Source organism: Pseudophryne corroboree, chromosome 2 (assembly GCF_028390025.1).
Source record: "Pseudophryne corroboree isolate aPseCor3 chromosome 2, aPseCor3.hap2, whole genome shotgun sequence".
NCBI classification, from domain to species: domain Eukaryota; kingdom Metazoa; phylum Chordata; class Amphibia; order Anura; family Myobatrachidae; genus Pseudophryne; species Pseudophryne corroboree.
The window spans coordinates 600516332-600531424 of NC_086445.1; the positions used below are offsets into that span (position 1 = coordinate 600516332).

A 15093-nucleotide genomic window follows, 5' to 3' on the forward strand; every position below is an offset into this window, starting at 1 on the left:
GGTGAATACGCTGTGAGTTCCTTCTCAGGGGTCGAGGATGTAGCCGACACAGCATCCAGTTTAACAAGGAGTCTTTGAGTGGAGGCATGGATAGCACATATAGGTTGCAGCATTTCAGCAGCCATTGCAACAATGCAATTATCCAAGCACAAGCCAGCAGTAAAATGGTGGTGGCTGGCACACCTCCAAATACCACCAGCGAGTACCGCAGAAACTGTTGTAGAGAATGTCAATCACACAAATTGCAGGCGACGTATCCTCCAGAAACCCTGAGATGATCTGGAAAAGTATAGCTGCCAAAATACCAGGTAAGGCACTCTGGAGCCGCAGGCAGAACTGTACAGGCACGGAGCAGCTGCTGTATCAAGATGACGCCGGTCCTTGCTTACCGCGCCTCAAACCCCACAACGGGAAAGCAGGAACAGAGAGCAGGCGGTCAGAACGAATCCATAAGTCGGCAGCTGAAGAGCAACCAGCGACGCAGCACAAACCCCGGAGCAGCAGCGGGAGCAGTAGGCAGGGTCCACGCAGCCAAACAGCAGGATCGTCACAGAGGACGCCAGGAACCACTGGCAGGAATCGCACATAAAGGTCCCAAAGTAGAGTCTCAGTCAAGCAGAAGGTTACACACTACCTCCGGGGACAGCGCAGAGCCAGATATCGCCTGGGGAAATAGAAGTTTCAAAGGGTAGAAGCGGGAGAGCTGGCAAACGCACCTTACCCTCAGCTACTCCAGGCCACGCCCCCACCAAATATACTTTTATTGATTGTCTGCAATGTTCTATCCATGGCCTAACTAATATATCTACAAATACAAACTTCTCGTGTGCCACCTTTACCGTTTAAATTTGTAATTACCAATGGTTTCACGTCAACAAGTAAGCATTTTTTTTTAAGATCCTTGCGTAGATAGAAGAAAAGATCCGCGTGAAATGAAAAAGTTCACCAAAGGTTAGGAGTGTACAGCTATGAACGGTGGAACTTCAACCAATAAAGTTCCATAAAGCAAATATATGTAGAAAGAATGATTTATTATTTATTTATTAACAGTTTCTTATATAGCGCAGCATATTCCTTTGTGCTTTACAATTAGAATTGGTGATTCCTGTGCTTCTTTCGTGGGTACTGAGAACGGAAAGAAATGTATATACAGTGTACACTGTGTAGTAGAAGTGAAACAATCCTCCAAACGTGGCATACTCACCATTTGGTGTAGAGAATTACCCCTTGGGTAATATTGCACTGATACCTGCCAGTGGTCACTGTTTGCAATGTTGTCTCCTAGAATTCCAGCTGTTGTAGTCCTTAATGGGCTACAAGGAATACAATGGGAGAAAAACTTTGGGCTCTCTATTGTAAGGAATGGACCCATCTGATAAGTATTTCTTAGGAGTTGCAGGGATACTCTCTTGCTTGTAGGAGAATTGCATATTATGAATGCTATACCTTACTTTCCTATTAATATGTATCCACCCATAGAATGTAAGCTCTCACGAGTAGGGCTCTCTTCCCTCATGTGCTTATTCTTTTCTTACTTTAATTATCTTCAACTGCACCAAATCCAGCAGTCTTCTGCCACCTGATACTTATTCCAGTGTCATCTGCTGCTGTAGCTGTTTATTTACCCTGTACTGTCTTCAACTGTAAGTTGCTGTGTTCCAGTTCTGATTATTTGCTTATGTACTCTGTAATTGGGCACTGCGGCACCCTTGTGGCGCCATATAAATAAAGTATAATAATAATAATAATAATCGGTAAAAAGTTATTTATTAGGTGCAATTACGTTTTATGCCATGTGAAAAAGCAACAACTTTGAATTGACAAACATATATACTAGTAAGTGTAAAAATATTATGGGGTACATTTACTAAGCAGTGATAAGAGTGGAGAAGTGAGCCAGTGGAGAAGTGCCCATGGCAACCAATCAGCACTGAAGTAACATCTATAATTTGCATACTAAAAAATGATACAGAGCTGCTGATTGGTTGATGGGGAAATTTCTCAACTGGCTCACTTCTCTGCTCTTATCACTGCTTAGTAAATGTACCACTATATTGGTAAAGTAAATAGGAATACATTTGTGAGGTTATAGTATTCATATTTACATCACCATTGTTATATTTTTACAATTCTCTACACTAAATGGGGAGCATAGCACTTTATTGGATGTTTGTTTCACTTGCATTACACACTGTATACATATAGATTCTTTCTTGCTTCCCACAAAACACTCTACAAATGAACAGTTGGAGAAACGCTGGAACTACCAGTCTTTCTACAGTACGTACATTCTTAAATATATTACTAGTAACTATCAACAGTTTTGATCTTCATCAATGTCCGGTTCCCTGTTTTGTGATGTAGAGGCAAGGGCAGCATGTGTATATCTCACTATATACATCTGTGCTAGATTATCAATGACTACTATCAAAAATCTATCACAGAGCTTAGGCAACTACAGGCGGACAGCCTTGATCTGTTACTAGCTTCAAAAATGTTAAATGAGAGTGTAATTCCCTGTTGTATGTATTCCCCTAAGTGGCAGTAGCCAATATATTCTACTGAGTAACACAATACCACATTTCCACATACTTTAAAATATTATACGGTACTTGGTTGTAAATTAACTTTACTGTATTGTTACATAATGTTGTAGGCTTCCCTTATTTAATCTACAATTTATTACTTCACTGTTTAAGGCTTGTTTACGGTCTGCTTATGGTAATGCTTTAAAACCTCATTGATTGAATGTATAAATGCAAATGTAAAGCACGTGTCCTACTCGTAGAATATTATTAATAAAATTTGATATTAAACTGTAAATGGGGGTGTTCCATTCCAAGCCTCCTGTACTCCTTGGAGGCCATGGCTGTAGGTTTTCCATGTAATTATAATTATTCACTCTGTCAAATAGATTATTTCACCTGTACAGGATTAAGGAGATCATGAAAATGTATTAGAAATATTTGAGAAACCTTTATTGATGCTATAAAATGTACTTGCTCATCACAAAGCCCCATTTCTCCTGTCTGTTACTCATATATGTTATGCATTTGGCTGATGATTTCTTCCACTGCCTGTCCTTTGCTTATTTGTGTATATGATTCCCTTCTGTACAGTTTGCTGGCTTCTGGTTCCGATGACCAGCACATGATGCTGTGGGATCCTTTTCATCATAAGAAACTGCTGTCTATGCACACAGGACATACTGCCAACATCTTTTCTGTTAAGGTGAGCAGTCTACAGTGTTCTCTTGTTTGCTGTGTTTTAAACATACTGTAACTGGTTAGCGTGTTTACTTCTGTAGATGAAACTTTGTGGCCCCAGGTTCTTCACAAACTGCTATGTAGTTTGTTACTGGTTATATCGGGGAGAAGGGCCCTAGTCAGGGAGGTGACCAAGAACCTGATGGTCACTCTGTCAGAGCTACAGCATTCCTCTGTGGAGAGAGGAGAACCTTCCAGAAGGATAACCATCTCGCAGCAATCTGCCAATCAGGCCTGTATTGCGGAGTGGCTATAGAATAGAGGAGAAGAAAATACAACTCTATTGTTTGGGGCAAACTTGAAAAAATATTTATTTAAAAATTACTTTTATTATAACTTTAAATGGTAGAGTGGCTAGACAGAAGCCACTTCTTAATAAAAAGGACATGGCAGCCCGCCTGGAGTTTGCCAAAATGCACCTGAAGGACTCTCAGACCATGAGAAACAAAATTCTCTGATCTGATGAGACAAAGATTGAACTCTTTGGCGTGAATGCCAGGCATCATGTTTGAAGGAAAACAGGCACCGCTCATCATCAGGCCAATACCGTTCCTACAATGAATCATGGTGGTAGCAGCATCATGCTGTGGGGGTGTTTTTCAGGGGCAGGAACTGAAAAACCCAGGATAGAGGGAAAGATGAATGCAGCTATGTACAGAGACATCCTTGATGAAAACCTGCTCCAGAGTGCTCTTGACCTCAGACTGTGGTGACGATACATCTTTCAGCAGGACAACGACCCAAATCACACAGCCAGTATATCAAAGGAGTAGCTTCAGGACAAATCTGTGAATGTCCTTGAGTGGCCCAGCCAGAGTCCAGACTTGAATCCGATTGAACATCTCTGGACAGATCTGAAAATGGCTGTGCACCGACACTTCCCATCCAACCTGATGGAGCTTGAAAGGTGCCGCAAAGTGGAATGGATGAAACTGCCCAAAGATAGGTGTGCCAAGCTTGTGGCATCATATTCAAGAAGACTTGAGGCTGTAATTGCTGCCAAAGGTGCATCAACAAAGTGTTGAGCACTGTATATTAAAATCTTTTAGTCATTCCGGGTAAGTTTTGTGATGTAGGCCATGTAACATTTTAGTTGCCCTTCTTTGTACGCTCTCTAATGTATTTATATCCTTCTGGAGATATGGTCTCAATAAGTGGACACAGTATTCCAGATGAGGCCGTACCAATGACCTATACAGTGGCATTATTACTTCTTTTTTTCCTGCTACTAATTCCTCTCCCTATGCTACCAAGCATCTGACTAGCCTTTTTCATTGCTTTGTTACATTGGTTTCCTGCTTTTAAGTCACTTGAAATAGTGACTCCTAAAACCCTTTCCTTCTCAGTAGCTTCCATTATAGTACTCTTGATAGTATATTTAGCTTTTGGGTTTTTGAGACTTAAGTGATTTGATTTTGCATTTTTTTAGAATTAAACTACCTAGATAATCAGTCATTTTGTTTTACCCCTCTCAGTGTGTCTACCTTGTTGCACACATTGCATGTTTGTATGAGGGAGGCTATGTATGTGTGTATGTGTGTATGTATGTATGTATGTATGTATGTATGTATGTATGAGGCAGTGTATGTACGTACTTATGTGGGAGGCAGTGTATGTATGTATGTATGTATGTATAGATGTTTGTTGAGAGAGGCAGTGTGTATGGATGGATGGGTGTATGTATGAGGGGAGGCAGTGTACTGTATGTATGAAAGTGGCAGCGTATGTACAGTATGAATGTATATATGTCAGAGGCAGTGTATGGATGTACATATATATACATGTTAGAGGCAGTGAGTGTACAGTATATATGAGAGAGGCAGAGTAGGAATGTATATATGAGAGGCAGTGTGTGTACATACAGTACAATTTAAGGAAGAGAAAGAAAAAGACAAAAAACCCTTTTTGGGAGCACTCGTTTGAGGTATAAATGTTGTAAGTATGCGAAAAGATATATAGAAAAAACTTGACCTTTATTTAGTTCTTGAATAAAATACTGATCATAGTGGTCAGTGAACACAATTAATTTCAGTATTTAAAAAACTTGATTGCCTTTTTCTCTGACGTCCTAGTGGATGCTGGGGACTCCGTAAGGACCATGGGGAATAGCGGCTCCGCAGGAGTCTGGGCACAAAAGTAAAGCTTTAGGACTACCTGGTGTGCACTGGCTCCTCCCCCTATGAACCTCCTCCAAGCCTCAGTTAGATTTTTGTGCCCGAACGAGAAGGGTGCACACTAGGGGCTCTCCTGAGCTTCTTAGTGAAAGTTTTAGTTTAGGTTTTTTATTTTCAGTGAGACCTGCTGGCAACAGGCTCACTGCATCGAGGGACTAAGGGGAGAAGAAGCGAACTCACCTGCGTGCAGAGTGGATTGGGCTTCTTGGCTACTGGACACCATTAGCTCCAGAGGGACAGCTCACAGGCTCAGTCTTGGAGCTCGGTCCCGGAGCCGCGCCGCCGGCCCCCTTACAGAGCCAGAAGCAAGAAGAGTCCGGCAAATCGGCGGCAGAAGACATCCTGTCTTCCACAAGGTAGCGCACAGCACTGCAGCTGTGCGCCATTGCTTCTCAGCACACTTCACACTCCGGTCACTGAGGGTGCAGGGCGCTAGGGGGGGGCGCCCTGAGCAGCAATAAAAACACCTTGGCTGGCTAAAAATACATCACATATAGCTCCTGGGCTATATGGATGAATTTTAACCCCTGCCAGAATACACAGAAAAATGGGAGATAGGCTCCGCCCCCTTCTCGGCGGCCTTATCTCCTCAGCACACTGGCGCCATTTTCCCTCACAGCTCCGTTGGAGGGAAGCTCCCTGGCTCTCCCCTGCAGTCACTACACTACAGAAAGGGTTAAAAAAGAGAGGGGGGCACTAATTACGCGCAGTATTAAAAATACAGCAGCTATAAGGGGAAAAACACTTATATAAGGTTATCCCTGTATATATATAGCGCTCTGGTGTGTGCTGGCAAACTCTCCCTCTGTCTCCCCAAAGGGCTAGTGGGGTCCTGTCCTCTATCAGAGCATTCCCTGTGTGTGTGCTGTGTGTCGGTACGTTTGTGTCGACATGTATGAGGAGGAAAATGATGTGGAGACGGAGCAAATTGCCTGTAATAGTGATGTCACCCCCTAGGGGGTCGACACCTGAGTGGATGAACTGTTGGAAGGAAGTACGTGACCGTGTCAGCTCTGTATAAAAGACAGTGGTTGACATGAGACAGCCGGCTACTCAGCTTGTGCCTGTCCAGACGTCTCTTAGGCCGTCAGGGGCTCTAAAGCGCCCGTTACCTCAGATGGCAGATACAGACGCCGACACGGATGCTGACTCCAGTGACGACGGTGAAGAGACAAATGTGACTTCCAGTAGGGCCACACGTTACATGATTGAGGCAATGAAAAATGTTTTACACATTTCTGATAATACGAGTACCACCAAAAAGGGGTATTATGTTCGGTGAGGAAAAACTGCCTGTAGTTTTCCTGAATCTGAGAAATTAAATGAGGTGTGATGATGCGTGGGTTTCCCCCGATAACAACTGATAATTTCTAAAATGTTATTGGCATTATATCCTTTCCCGCCAGAGGTTAGGGTGCGTTGGGAAACACCCCCTAGGGTGGGTAAAGCGCTCACACACTTGTAAGAACAAGGGCTCTACCCTCTCCTGAGATGGCCGCCCTTAAGGATCCTGCTGATAGAAAGCAGGAGGGTATCCTAAAATGTATTTACACACATACTGGTGTTATACTGCGACCAGCAATCGCCTCAGCCTGGATGTGCAGTGCTGGGTTGGCGTGGTCGGATTCCCTGACTGAAAATATTGATACCCTAGATAGGGACAGTATATTATTGCCTATAGAGCATTTAAAAGATGCATTTCTATATATGCGTGATGCACAGCGGAATATTTGCCGACTGGCATCAAGTGTAAGTGCGTTGTCCATTTCTGCCAGAAGAGGGTTATGGACACGACAGTGGTCAGGTGATGCGGATTCCAAACGGCATTTGGAAGTATTGCCTTATAAAGGGGAGGAGTTATTTGGGGTCGGTCTTTCAGACCTGGTGGCCACGGCAACAGCTGGGAAATCCACGTTTGTACCCCAGGTCGCCTCTCAACATAAGAAGACGCCGTATTATCAGGCGCAGTCCTTTCGTTCCCAGAAGGGCAAGCGGGCAAAAGGTTCCTCATTTCTTCCCGTGACAGAGGGAGAGGAAAAAGGCTGCAGAAATCAGCCAGTTCCCAGGAACAGAAGCCCTCTCCCGCCTCTGCCAAACCCTCAGCATGACGCTGGGGCTTTACAAGCAGACTCAGGCACGGTGGGGGCCCGTCTCAATGAATTTCAGCGCGCAGTGGGCTCACTCGCAAGTAGACCCCATGATCCTTCAGGTGATATCTCAGGGGTACAAATTGTAATTCGAGACGTCTCCCCCTCGCCGTTTTCCTAAAGTCGGCTTTACCGACGTCTCCCTCTGACAGGGAGGCAGTTTTGGAAGCCATTCACAAGCTGTATTCCCAGCAGGTGATAATCAAGGTACCCCTCCTGCAACAGGGAACGGGGTATTATTCCACACTGTTGTGGTACCGAAGCCGGACGGCTCGGTGAGACCGATTCTAAATCTAAAATCTTTGAACACTTACATACGGAGGTTCAAATTCAAGATGGAGTCACTCAGAGCAGTGATTGCGAACCTGGAAGAAGGGGACTACATGATGTCTCGGGACATCAAGGATGCTTACTTTCATGTCCCAATTTACCCTTCTCACCAAGGGTACCTCAGGTTTGTGGTACAGAACTGTCACTATCCGTTTCAGACGCTGCCGTTTGGATGGTCCACGGCACCCCGGGTCTTTACCAAGGTAACGGCCGAAATGATGATACTCCTTCGAAGGAAGGGAGTTTTAGTTATCCCTTACTTGGACGATCTCCTGATAAGGGTAAGATCCAGAGAACAGTTGGAGGTCGGTGTAGCACTATCTCAGGTAGTGTTGCGGCAGCACGGTTGGATTCTCAATATTCCAAAATCGCAGCTGGTTCCGACGACTCGTCTTCTGTTCCTAGGGATGATCCTGGACACAGTCCAGAAAAAGGTGTTTCTCCCGGAGGAGAAAGCCAGGGAGTTATCCGACCTAGTCAGAAACCTCCTAAAACCGAGCCAAGTCTCAGTGCGTCAATGCACAAGGGTTCTGGGAAAAATGGTGGCTTCCTACGAAGCAATCCCATTCGGCAGATTCCACGCAAGAACTTTCCAGTGGGACCTGCTGGACAAAGGGTCCGGGTCGCATCTTCAGATGCATCAGCGGATAACCCTGTCACCAAGGACAAGGGTGTCCCTCCTGTGGTGGTTGCAGAGTGCTCATCTTCTAGAGGGCCGCAGATTCGGCATTCAGGACTGGGTCCTGGTGACCACGGATGCCAGCCTGCGAGGCTGGGGAGCAGTCACACAGGGAAGGAATTTCCAGGGCTTATGGTCAAGCCTGGAGACATCACTTCACATAAATATCCTGAAGCTAAGGGCCATTTACAATGCTCTAAGCTTAGCAAGACCTCCTGCTTCAAGGTCAGCCGGTGTTGATCCAGTCGGACAACATCACGGCAGTCACCCATGTAAACAGACAGGGTGGCACAAGAAGCAGGAGGGCAATGGCAGAAGCTGCAAGGATTCTTCGCTGGGCGGAAAATCATGTGATAGCACTGTCAGCAGTGTTCATTCCGGGAATGGACAACTGGGAAGCAGACTTCCTCAGCAGACGCTCTGGTAACACCGTGGGTGTACCGGTCAGTGTATGTGTTCCATCCTCTGCCTCTCATACACAAGGTACTGAGAATTATAAGATGGAGAGGAGTAAGCACTATATTCGTGGCTCCGGATTGGCCAAGAAGGACTTGGTAACCGGAACTTCAAGAGATGCTCACGGAGGATCCGTGGCCTCTACCTCTAAGAAGGGACCTGCTCCAGCAAGGACCCTGTCTGTTCCAAGACTTACCGCGGCTGCGTTTGACGGCATGGCGGTTGAACGCCGGATCCTGAAGGAAAAAGGCATTCCGGATGAAGTCATCCTTATCCTGATCAAAGCCAGGAAGGATGTAACCGCAAAACATTATCACCGCATTTGGCGAAAATATGTTGCGTGGTGCGAGGCCAGTAAGGCCCGACGGAGGAATTTCAACTGGGTCGATTCCTACATTTCCTGCAAACAGGAGTGTCTATGGGCCTGAAATTGGGGTCCATTAAGGTTCAAATTTCGGCCCTGTCAATTTTCTTCCAAAAAGAACTAGCTTCAGTCCCTGAAGTTCAGACGTTTGTAAAAGGGGTACTGCATATACAGCCTCCTTTTGTGCCTCCAGTGGCACCTTGGGATCTCAATGTAGTTTTTGGGTTCCAAAAGTCACATTGGGTTGAACCACTTAAATCTGTGGAGTTAAAATATCTCACATGGAAGGTGGTCATGCTGTTGGCCCTGGCCTGGGCCAGGCGCGGGTCAGAATTGGCGGCTTTATCCTGTAAAAGCCTTTATCTGATTTTCCATTCGGACAGGGCGGAATTGAGGACTCGTCCTCAGTTTCTCCCTAAGGTGGTTTCAGCGTTTCACCTGAACCAACCTATGGTGGTGCCTGCGGCTACTAGGGACTTGGAGGACTCCAAGTTGCTAGACGTTGTCAGGGCCCTGAAAATTTATGTTTCCAGGACGGCTGGAGTCAGAAAATCTGACTCGCTGTTTATCCTGTATGCACCCAACAAGCTGGGTGCTCCTGCTTCTAAGCAGACTATTGCTCGTTGGATTTGTAGTACAATTCAGCTTGCACATTCTGTGGCAGGCCTGCCACAGCCAAAAATCTGTAAATGCCCACTCCACAACGGAGGTGGGCTCATCTTGGGCGGCTGCCCGAGGGGTCTCGGCTTTACAACTTTGCCGAGCAGCTACTTGGTCAGGAGCAAATACGTTTGTAAAATTCTACAAATTTGATACCCTGGCTGAGGAGGACCTGGAGTTCTCTCAATTGGTGCTGCAGAGTCATCCGCACTCTCCCGCCCGTTTGGGAGCTTTGGTATAATCCCCATGGTCCTTACGGAGTCCCCAGCATCCACTAGGACATCAGAGAAAATAAGAATTTACTTACCGATAATTCTATTTCTCGTAGTCCGTAGTGGATGCTGGGCGCCCATCCCAAGTGCGGATTGTCTGCAATACTGGTACATAGTTATTGTTACCAAAAAAATCGGGTTTTTGCTGTAGTGAGCCATCTTTTCTAGAGGCTCCTCTGTTATCATGCTGTTAACTGGGTTTAGATCACAAGTTATACGGTGTGATTGGTGTGGCTGGTATGAGTCTTACCCGGGATTCAAAATCCTTCCTTATTGTGTACGCTCGTCCGGGCACAGTATCCTAACTGAGGCTTGGAGGAGGGTCATAGGGGGAGGATCCAGTGCACACCAGGTAGTCCTAAAGCTTTACTTTTGTGCCCAGACTCCTGCGGAGCCGCTATTCCCCATGGTCCTTACGGAGTCCCCAGCATCCACTACGGACTACGAGAAATAGAATTATCGGTAAGTAAATTCTTATTTTAACAAATAAGGTTCAATGTAAAATAAGAGGTGAAAATATCAGAGAAGGATGTACAGGATTCCTATATGTAAAATTCGAAGGTATCCAACTTGTCACTGAGTGCGCTCATACTTATAACATTTATACCTCAAACGAGTGCTACCGAAAAGGGTTTTTTGTCTTTTTCTTTCTCTTCCTTAAATTGTAGTCCAATCTACAAAATTCTAGGGAGCACCGCCAATTAAATACTGTTTAGAATTAACCTGCTAACAGTCTATATATTGGTCACTTTATAATTATTATATTTTCTCTTATGTCCTAGAGGATGCTGGGGTCCATTTTAGTGCCATGGGGTATAAACGGTTCCGCATGAGCCTTCGGCACTTTAAGACTTTTCAACAGTGTGAACTGACTCCTCCCTCTATGCCCCTCCTCCACACCTCAGTTTAGAAAATGTGCCAAGGAGACTGGATGCACACTAGTGGAGCTCTACAGAGCTTTGCTGGAAAAAGACTTTCTTAGGTTTTTTATTTTACAGGGAAGCTGCTGGCAACAGCTTCCCTGCTTTGTAGGACTTGGGGGGGGGGTGTGGGGGGGGGGGGGGAGTAGGAACCAACTTCTCAATTAGTTAATGGTTCTGCTTCCGCTGACAGGACACCATTCGCTCCTGAAGGGTACTAAACACAGCCCAAGCCTGGCCAGCGTTCACTCCCACAGCACTGCCGCCACCCCCTAACAGAGCCAGAAGTCAGAAGGCTAGTGAGTATATTAACTGAGTCCTGCAGAGAGGGGATCCTCCGGTCGCTCTGAGGGCATGTTTTAAAACCTTACTCTCACTGGCAAAAAAGGTACATACATGTACAGCCGCTGATGTGCCATCCACAGCCAGTATAAGTATTACATTGCTGAGGCTGAAGGGCGGGGTTTCTCCTCAGACTTGCCAGAACACTCACTGGGTGCCATTTTTTACTGCAGAAACTCCAGTTTGAAGCTCCTGAACTCTGTTTCTCCGCATGACAACGCTGATACAAGTACAAGGTGTTCTAGAAGGGGCAGAGAGTGTTCATTATTATTAGGTCTGTGGGCCTATTATTGGTATGTGCCCTGTAAGTGGGTAATATTTCCACAATTCACAATAAGGCGCAGTGTGTGGACTGGCAAATCCCTCTGTGTCTCTCTGACAGACTTTAGTGTGGTCTGTCCCCAATAGCTCCCCTGTGTGATAGGTGTGTGTGTGTGTGTGTGTGTGTGTGTGTGTGTGTACAAGTGTGTAACATGTCAGACATTGGGGAGGGTTCTTCCCAGGAAGAACCCATTTTAGATGCACAAGAGGGTAATGTGGTGGCCCTTCCCTCTCAGAAGGAGCCGGAGTGGGTGAGAATGTTGCAAAAGAATATGTCAATGCTTGCAAAGAAATTCTCTGAGTCTGAACAACAGACTAAATATTGGAGGCAGTCTGTGGAGGATGCACTGTTTACTGACCTCTCCATATCATCCACTCGGGTCCCATCCAGCTCCCAGAAAAGGTCTCTGGCCCAGATAATGCAAGGGGACACAGACACAGATTCCGACTCTGGGGTAAATTTACTAAGGTCCCGATTTTGACCGAGATGCCGTTTTTTCATCAAAGTGTCATCTCGGTAATTTACTAAGCAATAATCACGGCAGTGATGAGGGCATTCGTAATTTTTTGGAAGTCCAACAAAAAATTTACGAATGAATACACCATCGGTCAAAACGCGGCTGTTTAACTATGAATCTCGGTAATTTACTAAGAAGTGCAAAGCAAAAAAAAACCAAACACTGCCGTGAAAAATTACAACTCGTAAAAAAGTGCTTAAAAAAAACAGACCTGCTTTTTTTTACCGTGATTGTATAGGCATGCACGGATCCATGAGATCCGTGCATGTATATCAGTGGGAAGGGGTGGGAAAGTGATTATTTTCTAAATAAAAATTGCGTGGGGTCCCCCCTCCTAAGCATAACCAGCCTCGGGCTCTTTGAGCCGATCCTGGTTGCAGAAATATGGGGAAAAAAATGACAGGGGTTCCTCCATATTTAAGCAACCAGCATCGGGCTCTGCGCCTGGTCCTGGTTCCAAAAATACGGGGGACAAAAAGAGTAGGGGTCCCCCGTATTTTTAAAACCAGCACCGGGCTCCACTAGCTGGACAGATAATGCCACAGCCGGGGGTCACTTTTATATAGTGCCCTGCGGCCGTGGCATCAAAAATCCAACTAGTCACCCCTGGCCGGGGTACCCTGGGGGAGTGGGGACCCCTTCAATCAAGGGGTCCCCCCCCCCCAGCCACCCAAGGGCCAGGGGTGAAGCCCGAGGCTGTCCCCCCCCCCATCCAATGGGCTGCGGATGGGGGGGCTGATAGCCTTTGTTGTAAATGAAAAGATATTGTTTTTAGTAGCAGTACTACAAGTCCCAGCAAGCCTCCCCCGCATGCTGGTACTTGGAGAACCACAAGTACCAGCATGCGGCGGAAAAACGGGCCCGCTGGTACCTGTAGTACTATTACTAAAAAAATACCCAAATAAACACAAGACACACACCTTGAAAGTAAAGATTTATTACATACATACATACTTACCTTATGTTCACACGAGGGTCTGTCCTCTTCTCCAGTAGAATCCAAGGGGTACCTGTTGAATAAATTCTACTCACCAGATCCCGGGTCCCAGGGTCCTCGGGGCAACCATTTGTAATCCAGGTACTTGAATAAAATAACAAAACGGAAAGCCGAGCCACGAACTGAAAGGGGCCCCATGTTTTCACATGGGACTCCTTTCCCCGAATGCCAGAAACCCACTCTGACTGATGTCTAAGTGGGTTTCTTCAGCCAATCAGGGAGCGCTACGTTGTAGCACCCTCCTGATCGGCTGTGTGCTCCTGTACTGTCTGACAGGCGGCACACGGCAGTGTTACAATGTAGCGCCTATGCGCTCCATTGTAACCAATGGTGGGAACTTTCTGCTCAGCGGTGACGTCACTTTAGGTCAACCGCAGGGCAGAAAGTTCCCACCATTGGTTACAATGGAGCGCATATGCGCTACATTGTAACACTACCGTGTGCCGCCTGTCAGACAGTACAGGAGCACACAGCCGATCAGGAGGGTGCTACAACGTAGCGCTCCCTGATTGGCTGAAGAAACCCACTTAGACATCAGTCAGAGTGGGTTTCTGGCATTCGGGGAAAGGAGTCCCATGTGAAAACATGGGGCCCCTTTCAGTTCGTGGCTCGGCTTTCCGTTTTGTTATTTTATTCAAGTACCTGGATTACAAATGGTTGCCCCGAGGACCCTGGAACCCGGGATCTGGTGAGTAGAATTTATTCAACAGGTACCCCTTGGATTCTACTGGAGAAGAGGACAGACCCTCGTGTGAACATAAGGTAAGTATGTATGTATGTTTGTGTGCATGTATGTAATAAATCTTTACTTTCACGGTGTGTGTGTCTTGTCTTTTTTTGGGTATTTTTTTAGTAGTAGTACTACAGGTACCAGCGGGCCCGTTTTTCCGCCGCATGCTGGTACTTGTGGTTCTCCAAGTACCAGCATGCGGGGGAGGCTTGCTGGGCCTTGTAGTACTGCTACTAAAAACAATATCTTTTCATTATCACAAAAGGCTATCAGCCCCCCCATCCGCAGCCCATTGGATGGGGGGGGACAGCCTCGGGCTTCACCCCTGGCCCTTGGGTGGCTGGGGGGGGGGACCCCTTGATTGAAGGGGTCCCCACTCCCCCAGGGTACCCCGGCCAGGGGTGACTAGTTGGATATTTGATGCCACGGCCGCAGGGCACTATATAAAAGTGACCCCCGGCTGTGGCATTATCTGTCCAGCTAGTGGAGCCCGGTGCTGGTTTTAAAAATACGGGGGACCCCTACTCTTTTTGTCCCCTGTATTTTTGGAACCAGGACCAGGCGCAGAGCCCGATGCTGGTTGCTTAAATATGGGGGAACCCCTGTCAATTTTTTCCCCATATTTCTGCAACCAGGATCGGCTCAAAGAGCCCGAGGCTGGTTATGCTTAGGAGGGGGGACCCCACGCAATTTTTTTTTTGGATTTTACAGTGTTTAATTTAAAAAAAAAAAAAAAAATGAACCCCAGCACGGATCACACAGATCCGGCCGAGATTCATTGTAAAAAAGTCGGCAGTGTTTTGCTAATCACTGCCGTAAAAAACAGAAAAAAAAAACGAATGACATCGACATCGGAAAACCCGAAAAGGCTAAATACGGCAGCTTAGTAAATTAGACGTAATCAATTCAAAAAGTTG

General features: G+C 46.1%; 1 protein-coding gene across 5 annotated transcripts in view; it reads left to right on the forward strand.

The window, feature by feature from the left end:
• The window catches only part of WDTC1 (WD and tetratricopeptide repeats 1), a 248911-nt gene that overhangs the window by 41307 nt on the left and 192511 nt on the right, over positions 1-15093 (forward strand). For all 5 annotated transcript variants that reach the window (XM_063954696.1, XM_063954697.1, XM_063954698.1 and 2 more), the window contains exon 5: positions 3120-3231. In XM_063954696.1, coding sequence (XP_063810766.1) covers positions 3120-3231 — 112 coding nt within the window. The remainder of the gene's footprint in view (positions 1-3119; positions 3232-15093) is intronic.